This window comes from Cutaneotrichosporon cavernicola (assembly GCF_030864355.1).
Source record: "Cutaneotrichosporon cavernicola HIS019 DNA, chromosome: 1".
Classification (NCBI taxonomy): domain Eukaryota; kingdom Fungi; phylum Basidiomycota; class Tremellomycetes; order Trichosporonales; family Trichosporonaceae; genus Cutaneotrichosporon; species Cutaneotrichosporon cavernicola.
In genome coordinates, this window is record NC_083393.1 from 432,740 (window position 1) to 453,029 (window position 20,290).

At 58.6% G+C, this 20,290-nt stretch overlaps 6 protein-coding genes across 6 annotated transcripts; 2 read left to right on the forward strand and 4 right to left on the reverse strand.

Moving 5' to 3' along the window:
* Window positions 1-469: 469 nt before the first annotated feature.
* Window positions 470-1,669, reverse strand: CcaverHIS019_0101680 (uncharacterized protein; the record flags this gene model as incomplete). Its single annotated transcript, XM_060597322.1, has 3 exons — window positions 470-681; window positions 1,061-1,185; window positions 1,263-1,669. 3 exons carry the CDS (start codon window positions 1,667-1,669, stop codon window positions 470-472), a joined length of 744 nt encoding a protein of 247 aa, XP_060452716.1.
* A 582-nt stretch (window positions 1,670-2,251) lies between these two features.
* REB1 (uncharacterized protein) lies at window positions 2,252-4,133 on the reverse strand (the record flags this gene model as incomplete). The annotated part of the gene is made up of 5 exons (XM_060597333.1): window positions 2,252-2,388; window positions 2,444-2,943; window positions 2,989-3,200; window positions 3,232-3,308; window positions 3,344-4,133. 5 exons carry the CDS (start codon window positions 4,131-4,133, stop codon window positions 2,252-2,254), a joined length of 1,716 nt encoding a protein of 571 aa, XP_060452717.1.
* A 1,114-nt stretch (window positions 4,134-5,247) lies between these two features.
* On the forward strand, window positions 5,248-8,064 carry SCH9 (uncharacterized protein; the record flags this gene model as incomplete). The annotated part of the gene is made up of 6 exons (XM_060597345.1): window positions 5,248-5,265; window positions 5,386-6,236; window positions 6,299-6,500; window positions 6,548-7,244; window positions 7,430-7,875; window positions 7,915-8,064. The coding sequence occupies 6 exons, from the start codon at window positions 5,248-5,250 to the stop codon at window positions 8,062-8,064; spliced, it is 2,364 nt and encodes a 787-aa protein (XP_060452718.1).
* A 946-nt stretch (window positions 8,065-9,010) lies between these two features.
* BAT2 (uncharacterized protein) lies at window positions 9,011-10,791 on the forward strand (the record flags this gene model as incomplete). Its single annotated transcript, XM_060597356.1, has 5 exons — window positions 9,011-9,094; window positions 9,262-9,409; window positions 9,613-9,873; window positions 9,991-10,177; window positions 10,266-10,791. The coding sequence occupies 5 exons, from the start codon at window positions 9,011-9,013 to the stop codon at window positions 10,789-10,791; spliced, it is 1,206 nt and encodes a 401-aa protein (XP_060452719.1).
* Window positions 10,792-11,534: 743 nt separating this feature from the next.
* On the reverse strand, window positions 11,535-14,183 carry CcaverHIS019_0101720 (uncharacterized protein; the record flags this gene model as incomplete). The annotated part of the gene is made up of 9 exons (XM_060597367.1): window positions 11,535-11,960; window positions 11,997-12,098; window positions 12,134-12,292; window positions 12,556-12,887; window positions 13,075-13,127; window positions 13,157-13,250; window positions 13,287-13,558; window positions 13,591-14,027; window positions 14,175-14,183. 9 exons carry the CDS (start codon window positions 14,181-14,183, stop codon window positions 11,535-11,537), a joined length of 1,884 nt encoding a protein of 627 aa, XP_060452720.1.
* Window positions 14,184-15,611: 1,428 nt separating this feature from the next.
* Window positions 15,612-19,247, reverse strand: PMA1 (uncharacterized protein; the record flags this gene model as incomplete). Its single annotated transcript, XM_060597378.1, has 5 exons — window positions 15,612-18,240; window positions 18,310-18,482; window positions 18,700-18,779; window positions 18,926-18,972; window positions 19,204-19,247. 5 exons carry the CDS (start codon window positions 19,245-19,247, stop codon window positions 15,612-15,614), a joined length of 2,973 nt encoding a protein of 990 aa, XP_060452721.1.
* Between the last annotated feature and the right edge of the window lie 1,043 nt (window positions 19,248-20,290).

Here is a 20,290-nt window from a genome sequence, read left to right on the forward strand (position 1 = left end):
GGCCAGCAACGCTCAGACAACTGGTACCACGCTATACCACGGGAAGAAATGGGGTGGCGAGATTCAGGGCGCTCGCGAACAATTCACCGGATGCCACGCCCATCAGGGCCCATGTAAGCCAAAACGGCATGACGACAAGGCTAACTCTCATGTACTTCAGTCTCGACCTCGCAAAGCCGGGCCTATCAAACTTACGAGCTTCCTAGAAACAGGCACTGTGGCATAACAAGATATCTCTTCGCGAGCGTGATCGTGTATGTTGGCGCGTCGTGTCTCGCGTCTACTCCACAAACCATGTCTCCACCCCGTCCCCGCCACTACTCGGGTATGTCCCTTGCCACTCAGCCCCTCACAGCATCCGTATATCTCTGCCCGAGCGGCCTTGACCTCTGGCAAGTCCATGCGTCCAACGACCACCTGGCTTCAGTCTTGAGCCACCTCTGACACACTCACCTAGCCTGACAACGTCTTACCCCTCGTATGGCTGAGGACTCTCCGTCTCCTCAGTTGGCCACGCGAGGTCCTGGAGGAACGGCCAAGACGCACTGCGCGCTGGGCCAGCATACGAATGGTCCTGGAGGAGGTCGAGGGGTGAGAGGGGCATCTCGGCGGGTGACATAATTGTTGGGCCAAAGACACCGATTTCAGGCGGCATCGCGCTCTCGGGAACGGCGTACTCAACTGGGTCATTTTGGACGGCGTAAGCTTGCGCATGCCCAACCCCGCTCTCTACGGCGTAATCAGCCGGCCCGGGATGAGGAGGTTGAGGTGGAGGCGGAAATGGAGGGGCTATACCAAATGGAGCAGAGGCGGGAACCGAACCTCGGCGTATGGCCATGGAAACGAGCGGTTGAGGTGACATTCGCACTGGTTGCAAAGGCCCGCCGTCTGCATTAATCTTAGTCCTTTTTCCTTCCGAACTGGACGCTTCTTCGGGAGATCGTCGACAGATCGTCGACGGTTTCCGAACAATCTCCAACCCCCGAAGCCTGACACTCTCCGAAGCGCCTCTGAAGCGCCTCGGCAAGGACCTCCAAAGCGCCTCCGAAGCACAACTCACCAGCTGCGAAACGGCGTTTACGCCTCTCCACGATCCGCGTCGGCGTTTGTGCAATGACGCAGTTTACCCCTCGCGCCATACACCCCGAACAAGGGTATCCTGAACATGGGATACGGCGGCAGCGGCTGAGCGTCAGCGAGCGAGGGTGAGCCTCAGCGAGGAGGAAATGGAAGGACGGACGGAAGGGTAAAGCGCAACTCACCACGCCTCACACACATCCGGACCAGGACCGAGACTGCCGAAGACTCGGGACTGGAGGGAAGTTGACCTTCTTGGCTGTCCTGGCAGTTGGTCTGGCAAGAGCTGGGCTGGGTGGATTGGATAGGCTGCGGTTGGTGGGAGGTCGCCTGTACTGGCACGGCGGACGGGTTGTGGGCGGGGAGCAAGGAACTTATGCGAGAGTGCAGGTTGGGGGGGAGCGGGCGCAAGTTGCTGAAAGTCGGGCAGATGTTGATGGAACTGGTCGCGAAGGTAGGGCTGTTGGAACTGGTCGGGCGTGTGGAGTTGGTAGGGCAAGTAGGGCTGGTCGATGTAGGGTCGGTCGGGCACGGGAGGTTGTTGGTCGTTCATGGGCTGCTGGTCGTACGTGTGTGGTTGCTGGTCTGGCATGTCGGGCTGGCCAAGCTGGCCAGGTTGGGGAGGTTGGCGAGGCCGCCTGGGTTGATCCATGGCTGGATATCAAATAATTCACAGAAGAGAAAACGAAAGTTTTGGGCCAAATGAGAGTGAGATAACTACAGAACGAGGAGAAGAAGGACGATACGTTCGTTATAAGGGCAACAGACGAGACTGACAAGGAGACGAGAGACAGCAGACGGGAGACGGGATGCATCGAAGACAAGACAAGGATGCACATCGAGGATTCGAGGGGCCGAGGACAACACACCAAGACCATCCATTCCGTCTTGTCGAACAGACCATGGCGACATGGCGATCCGCGGGCGCAATCTTGCTTTCTTGCTTCCGAGTGCACGGCCCAAGCCCATGCCCGAGTTGCGCATCGTTTCGGAACGATGGCGTGCTGCGGAGGTGTACACTGTTACAGCTGCAGGCCGTGCGATCGTTGGCGAGATGGCGTACAGTCATGTTCATTGAGCGAGCTGCTCGACCAGGTGTGATGCCACGGCAATGTGGCGTAGCCAGTCGACGTGTCTTGTCGGCCGAGCCATACAGTACCCTCCTGGACCTCCTCTAGCTCTCCGCCTTGGTTTTCATCCGCTTGGCGCGGCTGGGTCTGTCAGTGCGCTTTGTGGCGCTACGTGACGATCCAGACTCTCCGACAGCCGCGTCGATTGCGTCCAAGCCCGCCTCGATCCTGTCCAACAGGACTGGGATTAGCGATCAACAGGCCCAACAAGCCCAGAAAGCCCAACATGGACATACCGTTCATCGGCATCAGATCACGCTCGGTCCCCATTCGCCGGCGAAGAAGACTCCATGTGTTCTTCAGTAGGGCGGGGCGCACGGCCCACCCCCGCGTCACGTCTGTCCACTTTATATCCCCCTCATGCTCGTATTCCATCTCACGCAGGCGGCGGAGCATTCGTCGCCGGTCAAGGCGAACATTATATGGCCCAGGCTGAGTGTACGTTCCTCCTACCAGCCGGCCTTTCCATTTCTGGCGACACTGCATCGCCGTTCGCTTCCGGCCCATCCGCTCGACAACGTCGTCCCACGGCACGCCGTCAACGGGATCGCGCCCCGCCGCCGTACACGCCGCCGCCACTGCCTTTCGTAATGCAGCCTCCTCTTCTGCTGACCACCGGCCGATAGCACGCGTACGTGCGTCCCGCAACTCGCGCCAGCGGTCTCGGCAGTCGTGTTCGGACCGGTCGACGGCCTCCGAGATCCGTGTCCATGAGTTCGGGAACAAGTCCTGCGCCCTAATGTCAGTACAGTATATCAAGGATCAAGGAGGGGGAACGCACTGTAGAAGCGCCTTGTCTTCGCTGGGCAGCCATAGGCCCTTACGCGCACGCGGGTCGTACATCCTCTTCGTGGCTTCGACAACGCTCTTCACTGGTCGACCAGGAACTTTGGCAGCGAGGTCGAACCAGAAGGTCGGAAAGGGGCTGCGTTCCACAAACCGGCCCTTGGACATGATGAGGTCAACGAGGTCCTGATCGGGCACTTTGTGGACCTGGCGTTAGCTCATTCCGGCGGGGGCGTACGGCTTGGAAGGTGGTGAGGTGTTCACGCATCGCCCGCTTCTCGGCTTCGAGGAACTTGCCGCGCCTGACAGCGATCACTGGTCTCAGTTGACGCCAAACCAGTTCAACTCACGCCCAGTTGCCTCTAGGCGCCGAATGTCCTCTGGACTCAGCCAGCGTGAGGCCAGCAACCCTTGCGCATCCGCCTTCGAGGTGACCTGCTGGCGGAGGAAGATCTCATACTCTGTGTCGGTTATCTTGCGGTTTCGCTTCCGCTTTGTCTGCGGCATGTCCGGCATGTCAGAGAGCTGGGACATGGCGACGAGAGGCATCGTGCTGGGTGGGGCCTTGATGGGCTCTGTGGGTGGGTAGGCGGGCAGTTCGTCCTCTGAATAGACCTCGTCGTCGTCTGAGCCGCCCTCATCCTCGGATGCGTGGGGCGTCATGGTCCTGGGAGGAAGCTTGATGGGTTCAGAGGTTGGAACATTGATGGGATCAGTGGAAGGATAGAGAGGAAGCTCTTCTTCGGACCCGGCCTCAGAGCCATTATCCTCATCCGCCGCTACGTCGTCATCCTCCGCCGCTACGTCGTCATCCTCGCTCTCCAGGACCTGCCTAGGGGGACTTGACAGCGCGCCTTCCTCCTCCTCCGAGTCGTCGATGTATTCCTTGCTCAACATGCTCTTCCGCTCTCCACACTTGGACTTGTGCCAGCGGGGCGGTGGGGTCGCATCGCGGGAAGGTGCGAGAGCATTGTCGATGCCGCTGAGTTCAGACCCGATCGGCGACACTGGGCTCCCCAAACCCAAAGTGACACTACCCCGCTTACGCTTTCCGTGTCTCTTTGGAGTCGTGGGCACATGTGGTTCCGGCGGGGTGCCACTCAATGCGGGCGTACGCAAGGTTGCGGGCGTGAGCAACATTGCGATGGTGGCTTTGGTTACAGTGATGTGCATTCATTTCAGAAATCTTGGATTCACGCGATAAACACGTGCAAGCGGATCACGTGACAGTTCAAGAAACGTGATTAGTATGGGCATTAGGAACGACTTACGTCATTGGAATAAGTGTGACGTCCATGGCGTTTGGTGGGAATGGAGGGTTTAGAAAGAGAAAAGGAGCAGCTGACCATGATGACTTTCTCATCACTCATCACTCATCACTTAGCACCATTGCCGTCACTACTACAGCCACCACACTTTACTTGCTCCCACACTGATGGCAATAGGGCGTAATAAGGCGCATGTATCTACATTAGTCTGTAATTTGGATCAAATGCTTTGATATAAGCCCAAAGTACAAAAGGGAAAGGTCCGAGGTGGAAGATCCGCTGTCTGCTGACTTTATTACCCTTAGCTTACCCTTTATTTTATTGGGCCAGAATGAACCTAGTCAGGTCAATCAGGTCAAATCAGGTCAATCTAAGGAGTCCAGCCCCACAAAGGCTCTGTCAGTTTGTGGGCAATTGAGTCTCGGGCCTATACTATACTGATGATACTCTCCTTCTCCCTCTCCCTCTCTCTGATCACCCGCCTTAACCGCCTTGACTAGCTTTGTACTTCCTATTCTACTACTAGTCTACTACAAGCTACAAGCTACAAGCGCTATTCTCTCACTCGTCAACCATCATCCCATCAATCATCCCATCAACCCATCAACCCATCAACACGTCGTCGTTTGCTCATTGCTTTCCCATTCCCTTGTCTCCATTGTCATTATCTCAATCCCTTCTTCCTCATTCAACCCACTCCTCCTAACCACTCCACTCGCCACCTCCTGCACAGTTGTAGTAATCCCGCCGGCGAGTAAGTGACGTGACGGCTCTCAATCACAACCAAGTCCCCGGAAGCTAATAACCTGGTAGCTTCTCCACCAGTCACCTCTCCCGTCGTCTCCTGGCCCCTTGCTTGTGCACGCACCCCGCCGTCGGCTTTCATTAACCCTCACATCCACATCCACTGGACGACCAACTCGGCGTCTTCGGCCTACCTCTTCTCTCTCATCTTCGCCACCCTCTTGCTTGCTTGAACACGCGTCATGCTCAAAGGCGTAAAGGTAAGCAACCGCAAAGCCACAGTCCGCGCCATGTCATCATACGACCCCGCACCAACCCCGCAAACTGTCGCCTTGCCACTCTCAGGTGACTTACCCAACACTGGTGCTGACACATCGCAGCAGCTCTGGCCATCGTCTGGCGCCGGCGCCGGCGCACAGCAACAGTCCAACGATAACCCGGGTCAGACATTGTCGCCCTCCAATTCCTTCCAGAGCTTTGGCGGCCCTGCTGACCAAGCAACGCCGCGCGCCTCGGTCCAAGCCAACCCTTTCGACGCGCCGAACCACCAGGCTCCGCAAGCCATTGCTGGTAACCACGGAGGCTTAGCCAAGGCTACGTCAGCGCTCACGCTGTCCGGCTCGCCCAGCGGCGGCAATGCCGGCTTCCGCACACCAACCACCGTAGGCTTTGCTCCGATGGGCACACCCGGCGCCGCGCCACCGACTACCCAGGTCACGATCGGTGACACCCTCGGCGGAGCCGGTGGCGTGGGCGGCTTTGGCCTCCACGAGTCACCCAGGATGCTCAAGGCGTTGAACAACAACGGCGCCAGCGGGACGCGCACCCCGCAGGACGGAACGGCGACGCCCGACGACCCAATGCAGCCCTCGCAGTCGATTCGCGGCACGCTCAACGTCAAGTTGATCCAGGCCCGCGGGCTCCACGTCAACACTGACCATGAACCGCAGCCCTATGTGGTCATGCAGTTTGAGCAGAACGAGTTTGTTTCGCGCACTCCGCAGCCAGTATCGCACCCGTCACATGTTCCCTTTACCCAGTCGCAGCCGCAGCCGCTGGGACGTACGTCGTCTGGAGGACTTGGGTCCATTACTCGGGCATTTGCGGGCGCGATGGGCCGTGGAAAGGGCAAGGATGGCGCGCGTACCCCAAAGCCAGAGGACGGAGGCGCCGGTTCGTGGTTTGGCAAACCTGGGCCAGGCGACCCGATTTGGAAGGAAGAGGTCACTTTGTGAGTGTGGCGTGCTTCCTTTATTCCCGCAGAAGCAGAAGCAGTCAGCTGACAACGCGCAGTGACCTCACCCAGTCGTCGTCCGTCGTCCTTGTGTCCATGTATGACAGGAACCAGGCTGGCGAGGGCTTCCTCGGCATGCTGCAGATCAAGCCTACGCTCAAGGACGGCTTTGCTGTCGACCAGTGGTACAAGCTGGGTACACGTGGCTCGGAGCAGGTCACAGGCGAGGTGTGGATCCAGATGACCTTCACTGCGGCGAGGGTGAGTGTGCAACTGATGCCGACGAGGCGGTGACTGACGCGCAACAGACCAAGCTCCATCTCAAGCCCAGCGACTTTGAGTTCCTCAAGCTCATCGGACGCGGCACTTTCGGCCGAGTGTTCCAGGTGCGCAAGCGCGACACGAAGCGCATCTACGCCATGAAGGTGCTCTCGAAGAAGGAGATTGTGGCCAAGAAGGAGGTTGCGCACACCATCGGCGAGCGCAAGATTCTCCAGCGCTCGCTCGAGTGCCCGTTCCTCGTCGGCCTCAAGTTCTCGTTCCAGACCGAGAAGGAGCTCTACTTTGTCACCGACTACAAGTCGGGCGGCGAGCTCTTCTGGCATCTGCAGAAGGAGGGCCGCTTCTCTGAAGACCGCGCCCGCTTCTACATTGCCGAACTTGTGCTTGCCCTCGAGCACCTGCACAAGTACAACATTGTGTACCGGGATCTCAAGCCGGAGAACATTCTCCTCGACGCCACCGGCCACATTGCGCTTTGCGACTTTGGCCTCTCAAAGCCAGACCTTACCAACGATCAGCTCACCAACACGTTCTGCGGTACGACCGAGTACCTCGCTCCCGAGGTGCTGCTTGACGAGAAGGGCTACGGCAAGCACGTCGACTTCTGGTCGCTTGGCGTGCTCTTATTCGAAATGTGCTGCGGCTGGAGCCCATTCTACGCCGAGCAGACGCAGGAGATGTACCGTCTCATCTGCTACGGCAAGATCCGGTTCCCGAAGCATGGTGAGTACATGCGCCCTATCAAGTACACACTGGGCGCTCGACCCGACACACCGGCGTACACAGACGCACGGGCCGCGTTCATGAGGCATTTCAGGCCATCAATGCCGGTGGTGATGACGTCGGCGGCTTTGTGCACATCTCGGGCTGACCCATCTTGTATGATTGCCTTGGTTGCTAACGCTCAGTTATTGGTGATGACGGCAAGCAGTTCGTCAAGGGCCTGCTCAACCGCAACCCTCAGAACCGTCTCGGTGCCAAGCGTGGTGCCGCCGAGCTCAAGGAGCACCCGTTCTTCAAGTCGATCGACTGGGACTTGCTCTACAAAAAGCAGATCACTCCTCCTTTCAAGCCGATTGTCGACTCGGACGAGAGTGTGGCCAACTTTGACCCCGAGTTCACAAACTCGACCCTCGAGGAGGCTGGCATCAACATATACGAGGACGAGGACTACATGCCGCAGCCCGGCCGACACTCGTACGTCGGTCCTGGCGGCAGCCTCTCAAAGCCGTCGGGCATGGGCATGGCGATCAACAAGTCCAAGCCTCCGGCGCAGGCGATCAACGGCTCCCCGTTGACGAGCTCGGTCCAGGAGAACTTCCGGGGGTTCACGTACACTGGCGAGTCACTTGTTGTGAGTAACTCTTGCGTTTGAGGTGGGCGCTGACCACAGCCGCAATCCTTCCTCGGCGAGCACGGTATGGACTACGTCGAGGAGGAGGACAACGAGGAGGCCGTCGAGGACGACGACGAGTACTCTGACGAGGAGAGCATGGAGGGGCAGCGCACTCGCCGACAGTCTGATGTCGAGATGGAGCATTAGCCCTGCTCCAGCGTTCCCTTCTCAGCCGCGCCTCACCACAAGTCCTCTTTGCATGCAAACACGAGCTGGTCGGCGTTGGCGTGTACCATTGTCACAACATGCCACAGTACCGAACGCCAAGTATAATGCCTCAAACTCAATCCGTCAAACTCAATCCAGTTCATGTACCACATAGCCTTGCCCGCCTCTGTATCGCGCATGGATGGTGTGATCCCAACGAGTGTGAGCATGGCCACAAGCGCGAGCACGAGCACGAGCGAAGCTTGGGCGACGGCAGGGAGATGGCGGAGAAGTGTGTGAAGATTGGGAAGGAAGATGTGCGGAATCAGTCATGTCCTCACAGCCGGTGTGGCAGACGTGAGCGGTTCGCTTCAGAGCGAGCACGTCAGGTCTGTGCAAGTGCCTTGCCGCGATAGGAGAAACAAGTGAGTGGTACGGCATCAGCCTATCAAATGACGCGGTTGCCGCCGACCTCTTCGTCGGCGCGGTTGACGGTTGGTTGTCAGTTATCCCATGCCCGGAGCGGAAGAAGTGCGTAATTTGCGCGGCAAAGATCTGTCCTACGCTGCACGACCATTTCAGTGATGAGCAGACATCCCCTGCCGACTCGTATCGTTCGAGTCCGATCTCGTAGCGCAAGTCGGACGGAAATTGCGCCCCTCCGCTCCGACTCAACCACCACTCGATCGTCTCAACCATACAATCGTCAACTACGTCGTCATCCCAATGATGGCACCTCGCTTGCTGGTCAGAATTCAGAGCTTGGTGGGGCGGGTGCAGGTGCTGAACTGTACGTAGGTCAAATCCGACGCCACGTGGCGCGGCCGGCTCTCTCGTCCGCAAGGCCCGGCCGAGCCGGCTCGATCCCGCAGCTACCGAAACTACAAAGTCACGTCAAGGTGGGCCAGTCACTCCATCTTGACCACAAACCAACTCACTACTCACCATGCTCTCGCGTCTTGCTCTTCGCCGCGCGCCGCGCCTCGCCCTCGTCCGCACAAAGTATACTGGTCCGGGAAATGATATCCAGGTGGGTGTGAAGCGGGTCAGGAAGGGGGGGGGGGAGGGGGGACCGAGGGGGGTGGTTAAGAGGCGATGGACAGAAGGGAAGAGGGAGAGGGCAAGGCAAGGCAAGATGCGGAAGTCGGCGCACAGCGCAACTCGACAACCAAAACCCTGCGCAGCGACTAACCCCAGGCTTCGGCTGTTACCATCGAGGAGACCAAGAACCCCAAGGCGATGACGCCGGCCAAGGACCTCAAGTTTGGGCACACATTTACCGACCACATGCTCACTATCCCCTACAACGAGAAGACTGGATGGGGCACGCCCGAGATCAAGCCTTGTGAGTGTCCGCTGCAAGTGGAGAGAGAGGCTACAGATGCCAAGTATGGGATCCATGGAACTGGCTCCGTCCGGCTGAGCTCCGGTCTGTTCCTGGGGGATTGGCGGTCGCGGTTTCTATCGCATACAGTGCTGAGTATCTGCGCCCTCTCCTCTGCACTGTACCATGTTCTGCCGCTTGGCATACACTGTGGCTAACCCCAGACCAGCCGCTGTGCCTGGACCCCTCGGCGACCGTCTTCCACTACGCGTTCACGCTGTTCGAGGGCACCAAGGCGTACATTGCGCCTGATGGGAGCATCCGACTGTTCCGCCCCGACAAGAACATGGAGCGCATGAACAACTCGGCTAGGCGTATTGCTCTCCCCGAGTTTGATGGGGACCAGCTCATCGAGCTCATCAAGAAGCTCGTCAAGCTCGACAAGAAGTGGATCCCCACTGACAAGGGATACTCGCTTTACCTCCGTGAGTCGAGTTGGTGCACGAGCACACAAGGGAGCGAGGGATCTTGGAGTTGCGCTCCTCATCGGCCCGCCATCGCTCCCCCTTTCAATCCCAAGATCTAGAACCCACTGACCCCAGGCCCCACCCTCATCGGCACGGAGGCTGCCCTCGGCGTTGGCCCGTCCAAGGATGCGCTCCTCTTCGTCATCGCCTCCCCCGTCGGCCCTTACTACCCCAAGGGCTTCAAGCCCGTCCAGCTCTACGCGACGACCGAGTTCGTTCGCGCCGCTCCCGGTGGCACGGGCGGGTACAAGCTTGGTGCTAAGTGAGTTGTCGCGTTTTGCAATGCGCTGTTGTCTCCATGGAAGCTACATCTGGCCAAACTGCCAGCCCCTTGATCATTCTGACGCAAGCTACGCACCGGGCGTCGTTCCCCAGAAGGCGGCCGCGCAGCACGGCTACTCGCAGAACCTCTGGCTGCTGGGCGAGGAGCACGCCCTCACCGAGGTCGGCACCATGAACCTTTTCGTGGCATTCACCAAGCCCGACGGCACCGTCGAGGTCGTCACTCCTCCTCTTGAGGACATTGTGCTTCCCGGCGTGACCCGCGACTCTGCCATGCAGCTTATGCGTGACCACGCTTCGGGCAAGATCAATGTCCCTGGCTGGCCTGAGAAGCTTGAGGTCTCGGAACGCAAGCTCGTCATGAACGACCTCGTCGAGGCCGAGAAGAACGGCACCCTTGTTGAGGTGTTCGGTACGGGCACTGCGGCGGTTGTGAGCGCGGTCGACAAGATCGGGTACGCAGGGCGCGATATTGCCATTCCATGTGGTCCGGAGGGGCAGGGGATGGGCGATATTGCAAAGGGACTGTTGGACCGGATGGAGGCTATCCAGACAGGCGTTATTGAGAGCCCTTGGAGCGTGCGGGCCGATTAGATGATGCATGGGATAAGGTAGTGCTGGAAATGGAGAGGCTGCGAGCATGGCAACTCTATGGCAGACTGGACATTTGAACCTCTCGGGGGATGTGGTGACGCGCGCTGGGACAGGTTGGTAAGGTTGATGAACAGCGCTGTAGGAGTTCATTTTCTCATATTTCCTCAAAGTGGTGTTCATACAGGGATTAGAACAGTGCTAGGGTCGGAAAATCTGCAGTTTTCACGTTGTATCCCACCTTAGGAGAGGCAAATGTTGGCCCACCCGTGTCACAGCACTGTTTAGATTCCCTGTTGGCAAGCGCTGTCAAGTCATGAGTGCATGTTGTCCACGGCACAGCGCCGTTCTCCACCCGATGTATTATGTCAGCAATGCAGGCATCAGTTCTTCTCAGTTCTGCCACCGGCGTGTGCAAGGACGTGAGATGTGGTTTCTCCAAGCACTGGAGGAGCGTATCACGGACACGTATCACGGACATTGAATACATACTGGCATTACATGGGCTGTGCTACTACGATGGATGGGTGAACGGCGAACGGCATCTATTAGATAGAGGTTTCGTGAGATGGTGTTGTACTGTAACGAACCAGATGGACGTGACGGTGGGTCGGTTGGTCTTGTGGCTGGGTCGCGGCATGGCGCGCTGATACTCGGTTGAGCTCAGGATGAGGCAGCAATCTCACCATCATGCACGCTCTGGATTTGTCTTATGGCTTCTCTCGGGCAGGGGCGCAGTTCTAGCGTTAACTGTTCACACAATGTCTAGCTGACTCACACTTCTCGCCCGACACAACACCGTCGTCCACAGCCGATACCGTATAACTTGCAATCTTGAGGTTGTCATCGTCGTCGACAACCGTCAGGCCGCTGTCCGAGTCATCCGAGGTAGCCTTACAGCCGCCGACCTGGTTGGAGGTGGCGCGTACGATATTGTGCGCAAGGAGCCTGACCTGCGCCTTAGTCCCAGAGGCATTGTTCGTGGGGCCAGCAAGCTTGGCGAGGAAGACCGGCTTGCCTTTCGGCTTGGCGGGCGTCTTGGGCGGCGCCTCGGCTACGGTCTTCTTGATGGGCGGAGGGGTATCACCCTCGGCGTCGCTGGACACGGCCGACCCCGCATCGTCGTCGACGTCCATCTTGTCGCTGCTCTTGGCGCAGCCTTGGTCGCCAGACTGGAGTCAGCTTCGGCAGAGGTCTTATCCGCTTACGCTCTCCGCCGCAACATCCTCGGCCTCGTCGCCTGACTCCGGCACGACCTTGTTCACCAGTTTGGCGCCAGCCAGTTCGTTGAGTCCGACTTTCTGCGGCAGCTGGTGTCACCTAGAGTTCCGCCGTTGAAGCTCACTTTGGTGGGCTTGCGCGCGACGCTCTTGTTCAAGACACCCGTAGGCGTCTTCGTCGTCCTCTTGCTCGCCGAAGAACGCGACAGCTTGCTCTTCGGCCCCTTGAGCGCCTTCTCCTCTTTCCCCTTTGGCGACTTCTTCGTGCGCTTCGACTTGGGCTCCTGGCGTCAGCTGGCAGAACGTGAAGTGACAGCTAAACGTCGACGACGGGGCGAAAGACGAATAGCCGGTGTGCTGCGCAGTGTGCCAGGACGGTGAGAGGAGGACAGGAAGGGGCACATGACCTCCTGGGCCATCTTGTTCATACGCAAAGCACCTGATCGGCCGTCTTCCCTCCGCCCCTCATCAAGTCTAGTCAACCGCGAGGAAGGCGACGCCTCCTTCCCACCCGTCCAGCTTGAGGCCTCGAATGTACAGGACTCACCTCATCCTCCAATCTGGCTTCGAGGCTCTCCTCCTCAGGAGCCCCGGCCCAGTCAGTGCTGTCCGGCGATTCGTACTCGTCCTCTGGGTCGCCTTGGACCGAGAACTCGTCATCCGATCCATACTTCTGGTCCGAGGATACGGCGTTACCGAACACAGTTGCGGCGCGACGCGCGCGGCTCGAGCGGCGAGTGGGGTTCGACGACATGACTAGAGAGTGGGTGGGGTGAGGCAGGGAAGGGGTGATGTGTGGTGAGGGAAGGTCCGAGAAGGTGAGGATGAGGTTAGTTGGTGATTGGGGCTCGAGGATGAGGATGTGGAGATGAGTAGATTCTGAGGTTAGTGGAGGGGCGACGGGGACTGTAAGTGATGTGTGTATATGAGGTGACAATGGGATATGAGGGGATGAGTAGATGATGGATGAGAGATGAGAAAGTGTGCGAAACAGAAAACAATGGCCACCGGCCACGTTCATATCTGCCAGCATGGCAGGCAAGTCACCACCTCAGCCAGCACCCACCTTCCTCCCAGCCAATCCAGCCTACCTCACCTTCCGCCCCTGCACCCACATCCCTGTTCTGTTCCGGTCGTCGCCAACACACCACCACCGCTCCACGGCCTCATGCCACCACTTCTCGTCATCCCCAAGGTCAAAGATGTCGAGCGACCCCACTGGGCCGTCCTGCACGAGCGTGACTGCCATCAGTCTCCTCCTTGGGTAGGTGGGCTTACTCTGCTGTGCGTCGAATGGCGCGCCGACTTTGAACGTTCCCGCCAGTCCGAGAGCGTCCCGTCCTCCTGCCGTGGCGAGGTACAAGCTCTCCTTCCAGTCGACGTGGAGGTTCCCTTCCTCCTCCTTACCTGGCTGGGAAGAACCTTCTCGACGCGCCCCCTCGCGCAGCCTCGCAACCAGCACCGCATTCCGCATAGCTACCTGGATGGGGAGCGCGTACCCTCCCGCAATGTCACTTCCGAGCCCAACCTTGACTCCCGCATCGAGCGCCCTTCCATCAGCCCACTTCACACAAGCCCTCACTCGCGGAGGGGGAACGCCGCGTCCGAGAAATACGCGTTGCTCAGCGGACAGTGCGCAACCGTCACCCCACGTTCCTTGACCAGATCCACGAGGTCGCGCGAGAGGGCCGTTACGTGCGCCTGTACCGTGTGCGGCGTTAGAAGGCCAGCGCCGTCGAAGACGTCTTCGTCTGCACGCCCTCGAGTTAATTGCACCCACGCCATTTGGTCGCGGCTCTCGCACATGTGGCTCTGGATCATTAGGTTGCGTTCCTTCGCGAGACGGCCGAGAGAGGAGAGGAGCTCGTCGCTGCAGACGGGGACAAAGCGGGGCGTGAGGACGGGTTGGACGAGGCGTTCGTGTGGGGGGAAAGTTGAGGTGAGGGCCTCCATGCTGTCTAGGAAAGCGGTAGTGTTGGTGAGGGCCTCCGCCAGTGAGGACTCGCCGTAGGTTGGGCGCTGGGGTTAGCGATAATCCCGTAAAAGGCGGGAGGCTGAATGCCTGTCAATTATGAGAGGGCGGGCCGGGGAGAGGGGGGGGGGGGGGGGGGGGGAAGAGGACAGAGCCGGTAGAAGGAGTAGAAGGAGTAGAAGGAGCAGACGCACCGGACTCATATCCATCGACAGCTTCCCTACGAACCCCCTAATCCCGGCCTCCTGACACGCCCTCGCCAACTCCAAGTTAGCAGCCAACCCCACCGTGCCAAAGAACAACACCGCCCCCGTGCCAGCCTCGATCAACCTCTCCACGAGTCGCGTATACAGTCTTTTTGCAAGCTCGGGATCAGAATCGACCCGCTCCTCCGCGGGGTAAGTGTACGTGTCGAGCCATTCCATGAGCGGCAAGTCCAACCCCATCCCGGCATTGAGGTACTGCGGTGAGTGGAGGTGCAAGTCGGCGAAAGGGGGGAGGAGAAAGGCGGTTCCCAGTGACGTGGCCTGATCAAGGTGAGGCGCGAGGGAGGCGGGTAGGATGGAGGTGATTACTCCATGCGAGTCCAGCTCTGAGGTTAGACTGAGGCGGACGGGCGCACCATACCGATCACATGGTCCCGCCGGATGCGGAGGGCTCCGAGCGAAGGCGTGTCGACCAGCGTTACGCGGAAGGCTTGCATCATAAATTAGAGAGAAGAGGTGGATGGAGAAGGGGGATGTTGAGGTTAGTTTGATGGTGACGTCGTCAGATTGTCAGAAGGATGGCCATCCGCGGCCATGTCCGATCGGCTGCTCGTATCGGCCAACGATCCCTTGACGGCCGAGTCCACGGTCCGAAACAGAGTCGTCGTTATTAATAGGCTTCCTGCCCGCGTCCGACCAACGCCTGGCAAGGACAGGGAAGAAGGCATGCACGACTCGGGACCAGGGTTGCTGGATTGCTGGATCGCAGGATCGCAGGGATGGCGTTAGGGGGCGACGCATCCTTGATACCCTGCAGCGCGTCGAACTGCGCAGAAATGTAAGGCGATCAGAGTATTTTCGAATGCGGGGTTCGAATGCGCAAAGGCGAGCTCGACGCCGAGATCGGAACGGACGTCCGAGATTCGAAAAGCTGGTGCATTCACATGTTGCTGGTGGGCGATATTGCCGATGATTCTTTGGGGGTAGGGACCGGAGGGGGAGCAATTCCAGTTGACAGGTGCCACACTTGGCCATCACCCCTGATGCGATGAACGGAGGGGCCAAACTCCATCCAACTTTTCCGTGCGGCGGTCGGTATAGCACTGGTCACTCTGTGTTAAGTCCAAACAAAGTCCTGGGTTGCACGCAGTGTTAGTAATGTCGAGCCATGTTCTAGACCGACCACTTGCATCAGATAAATGCTAGGAATTACGGGGGCTCAACTACGGTAGAAAGAGACACTGAGCCTGGAGGACGCCTATCGCAGGGCAGTGATCTTCTGCGACAAACTTGAGGAGAGGAGGAGGAGGGTGGTGGTGATATGTGATGCAAGAGTGGCACACAATTACAGGCTAGCTAGTAGGAAGGGATGCGGGGGGGAATGCCGCAGGGATATGTGAGAGGAAACCCGTTCCTGCCCACCGTTTAGTGGCGCGAGGAAGCGCGAGCAAGCGCAGCACCCGACTGCTGGGCCTGGATCGACCCGAAGCGGCCGAGCTCGTTCTTCGACATGTGGACCTTGGCACCACCCTTGAGGGCGCGCCCGGCACGGCCGAGGAACGAAGTGCGGTTCGAGTAGAGCGACTCGTGGCGCGAGGCCGAGCGGACAAGGCGCTCGCCGTTCTCGTCGACGGCGGGCTCGGCAGAGCGGTGCTTGCGGCGCTGGAGGGCGGCGATGACGGTCCTCTGCATGATGAACTTGATGAGGTCGAGAGGAATGTACCAGATGATGTTCCAGACCCAGACAATGCCGATCCAGCCGCCCGTAACACCCTTGACGTGGGTGAAGCCCCAGTTGCCGTAGACAGCGATGATGGTCGCGATGAGCTGAGCAATGCAGAAAGCGACCATGAGGGCAACCGAAGGACGCTCAGTCCATGAGGGGCCGTGCGAACGGGTGACGAAGATGAGAGCCTGCGAGATGATGGCGACCTGGAGGTAGATGGTCATGTGAGCGTGGGGGTCGTTGCCCTTGTAGGGAGGGACACCGAACTTGTCCTCGAAGAAGGTGGTCTCGTGCATGATAGCGTAGAGGGCAATGGTCGAGACCGCGAGGTAGAGACCGTAAGCAATGCCGTACGAGAAGACCTCAACAAGGTCCCACGAGTCGGGGGTGGTCGAGGGAAGGACACGGTCGAGGGAGAGAGTCATAATGGTACCGTCGTTGAGGATAGCAATGATAAGAACCATGAACGGAGGGAAGTCGTAACGCCAGATGAAGAGCATGAGAGCGAAGCCGACAACGATACGGATGGTAACCGAGCAGGCGTAGACGGCGTAGTTGCGCATACGCTGGAAGATGACACGAGAGCCGTAGATAGCGTGAACAATGGTGGAGAGACCGGGCTCGGTAAGGACAATGTCGGCAGCGCCACGGGCAGCGTCGGTGGCACCCTCAACGGCAATACCGACGTTGGCACGCGACAGAGCAGGGGCGTCGTTGGCACCGTCACCAGTCATGGCGCAGAGGTGGCCAAGAGCCTGGATACGCTTGACAATCTCGAACTTGTGCTCGGGGAAGACACCGGCGAAGCCATCGGCGTCCATGATCATCTCGTCGAGGTTGGCGTGCTTGGAACCGGGCTCGGGGCCGTCCTTGAGAACCTTGGCGGGGTACATGTGGTCACCGAGACCAAGACGGCGGCCAGTCTCCTTGGCAATGGCGAGCTGGTCACCAGTAACCATCTTAACCTGAACACCGAGAGCCTGAGCGTCGTCAATGGTCTTCTTGGTGTCCGAGCGAGGGGGGTCGAAGATCGAGAGGAGACCAACGAGCTCGAAGCCGTTGCCGGGCGAGTCGGCGGTGTTCCCGACGACGTCCTCGAAGGCGACAGCGAGAGCACGGAGACCACGGCGAGCGAACTCCTCAACGTCGGCCTCGAGCTGGTCCTCGACGGCGCTGGTCTTGTTGCGCGAGCAGAGGTCGATGATGGTACCAGTCATACCCTTGGTAGCGCGCTTGAGCTTGCCGCCGTCCATGTTGTCACGGTAGGTAATCTCAGTGCGCTTGTCGACGGGGTTGAAGGGCTTGAAGTCAAGGAGCTCAATGCCCTCACGAGCAAGCTTGGGGTCGGTGAGAGTGCCAACAACACAGCCGTCAATGGCGTCCTGGTTCTCGGTACGCGAGCAGTAGGCAGCGAGGAGGCAGACACCCTCAACGTCCCAGTGCGAGTAGCACTTGACGTTCTCCTTGTCGATGGTGAGCTTGTTGGTGGTGAGGGTACCAGTCTTGTCCGAGCAGAGGATGGTGACACCAGCAAGCTCCTCAATGGCAGTGATACGGGTAACAATGGCCTTGTGCTTGGCGAGCTGCTGGGCGCCAACAGCGAGGGTGACTGACAGGACGGTAGGCATCGCAATGGGGATACCACCGATCAAGAGCACAAGAATGTTGTCGAGGCCGCGGCGGTACGGGTACCTGAACTTGGCGTACTGGACACAGATCTCGAGGATGATGAAGAGACCAATCGAGCACAGGCAGAACGAACCGATGCGAGCAAGAACCATCTGGAGGTGACCGACCTGGTCGTTGTCCTGGCCGACAAGAGTAGCGGCACGGCCGAAGAAGGTGTTGGGACCGGTGGAGATGACAATACCCTCAACCTCACCCTGCTTGCAGGTAGAGCCAGAGAAGCACTCGTCACCCTCCTCCTTGCCGACGGGGAGCGACTCGCCGGTAAGGGCAGCCTGGTCCATGGAAACATCAATGGCCTCAGTGAGACGGCAGTCGGCGGGGCAGATGTCACCGTGCTTGAACGAGATGAGGTCACCGGGGACGAGGTCGGCAGAGTCGATCTCCTTCCAGTTACCGTCACGCTTGACCTTGGCCTTGGGGGCGAGAGACTCCATGAGCGCCTTGACGGCGTTACCGGCGTTGCGCTCCTCAACGAAACCAATAGTCGAGTTAATCAGGAGGAGAAGAACGATACCGACGAAGTCGGGCCAGTCAGGAGGAGTGCCACCACCGTTCGAGAGAGCGATGGCGACAAGGGCAGCGCCCTCCATGACCCACGAGAGGGGGTTCCACATGAACGAGAGGAACTGGAGGATGGCACTGTTGGCGGTGGTCAGCAAGGTTTCGACAGGAACAGGATAGGTGGGACCCTGAAATGCCTGAACTCACGACTGCTTCTTCTCGACGAGCTTGTTGGGGCCGAAAATCGCAATGCGGCTCTCGGCCTCGGCGGAGGTGAGACCCTTGTCATCGCACTGGAGGAGCTGGAAAACCTCCTCCATGACAATGTGCTCAATGTCGACCTTGTCCTTGTCGTAAAGGTCGGCGGCGGTGAACGAGATCTAGGAACTGTCAGCCAGGGTCCATAACTGACAAGCCAAAATGTGCAGGCACACAACCCCAGCCAAGACAAAACCCTCGCTTATCACACGCGCCACACTCTCATGTGATCACGAGGTTATGACAGCAAGGTGGCCAGATATCTTGGCCATGCCCCGTCCTGCCCTGCCATCTCCTCCCCCACTCTGCTAACCTCCACTTCTCGTTCCATTCACTCACAGTGTTCATGTCCACCTTGGCGTGCTTGTCGCCCTCCGTCTTGTGGCCCATGTCGTCATAGTTGCGCTTGCGCTCCGCGTCTGAAAATAGTCAGCATGACGAGCGTTGTGACTGTCGAAGAGATCGCAGTTGGAGTAACATTTAGGGTGTGGGAAGTGCCGGATGGATCGATCTCGGGATGATCCACACAGCCTGTCCCTCCCCAACGTCCGCACGTTCTACTCACCGGCGGGGGGGGTTCCTGCAGCCGCGGGGGCGGGGAGCGAGGACTCCCTGAACAGTCAGCAAGGATGCAACGATGAAGAAGGATTGAACGAGTTGCTATGACCAAGCTGCAGACAATGGTGAGGCAAGCACCTTACGACCATGTTTGGAGAGTCTGTCTGATGTTTTGTGGACGGCTCTTGATTACCAGGGGGGATAGCCCCTGAGCTCCACCAGCCAGCCATTGCAAACATTGTTGGCCGCGAGTGGGTTGGAGAGCAAATAGATGGATGTACTCACTTCACGGGAACCTCCTCCGGGGTGTGCTTCTCGTTCTCGGACATGGCGGTCGAGTCGACGAGGAAGGGGGGGTAGAGAGAGAGAGAGAGGAGGGAGAGGGAGGATGAGGAACTGAATGTGGTGGTGGGTGGATTTATCTAAATACGGCAGATGCCCAGTGGGGATGCCTGTGATTGGATGGGTTGGATGAAAAAGGGCAAAGGGTAAAAGAGGTAGGGGTTCAGAGTTGGGGTGGGGTGGGCGAGGCTTGTTTGGGTTGGACCGGGTACGGTAGCTCTTTGGTCGGCTACGTCAACCAAGGGGTTACGGTACGATATGTGGTCTGCGCTTGTGCTTGCGCTCGCGCTCGCTCTCGCACAGGTAGGTGCGGTGGAACTATAGAGGGGAAGAAAAGAGGAAGAGTGTGCTTTCGTGCGATGTCGGATGCACGGACTGCCTGCACAAGAAAAAAAAAGGAGATTAGGGCAAAGCCAGTGTGGGTTTGAAAACGAGTAGGACTAGGAGGGAGGAGGGAGTAGGAGAAGGGGGGGAAGGAAGCAAGTGAGACGAGAAGGTTCGTGCGTTTGTTGGTCTTAAAGCAAAAGTGGGCACGGGGTCACATTACTTTCACCAAACCAACAACCACTATAGTCTCAGGGTCACGCTGACTCGGATGAGGTGTTTGAGTGGCCACTCTCTTTCCTACTCCTAACCCATCACATCACAACATCCACACCTCCCAACCTCCCGCATACGTGGGTGGGACGAGGGGGGTTACGGGGGGGGGGGGTTTGCATGCATTCAAATCACGGATGATACTCAGCACTGATGCGCGGCCGGTTCATGATCTGACCTATCATTGGCCAGGTGACCCTCACTCCCATCCCTAGCCCTCTTTCATAACTGTATCCGCAACCCCCAACGTCTAACAATGGGGGGGGCTGGTTGAACAGGACCGCAACTGCCCATTCCACTGAACCAACTAGGGTCCAATCCAATCCAAGTCGACACGGGGCAATGGCCAAGGATTGCAAAGCCATAGGGTCGGATGCGAGGCTGACGACATCTACCTCCGGTCCGTTGCATCCTCCTAATCTGCCTTGTACCT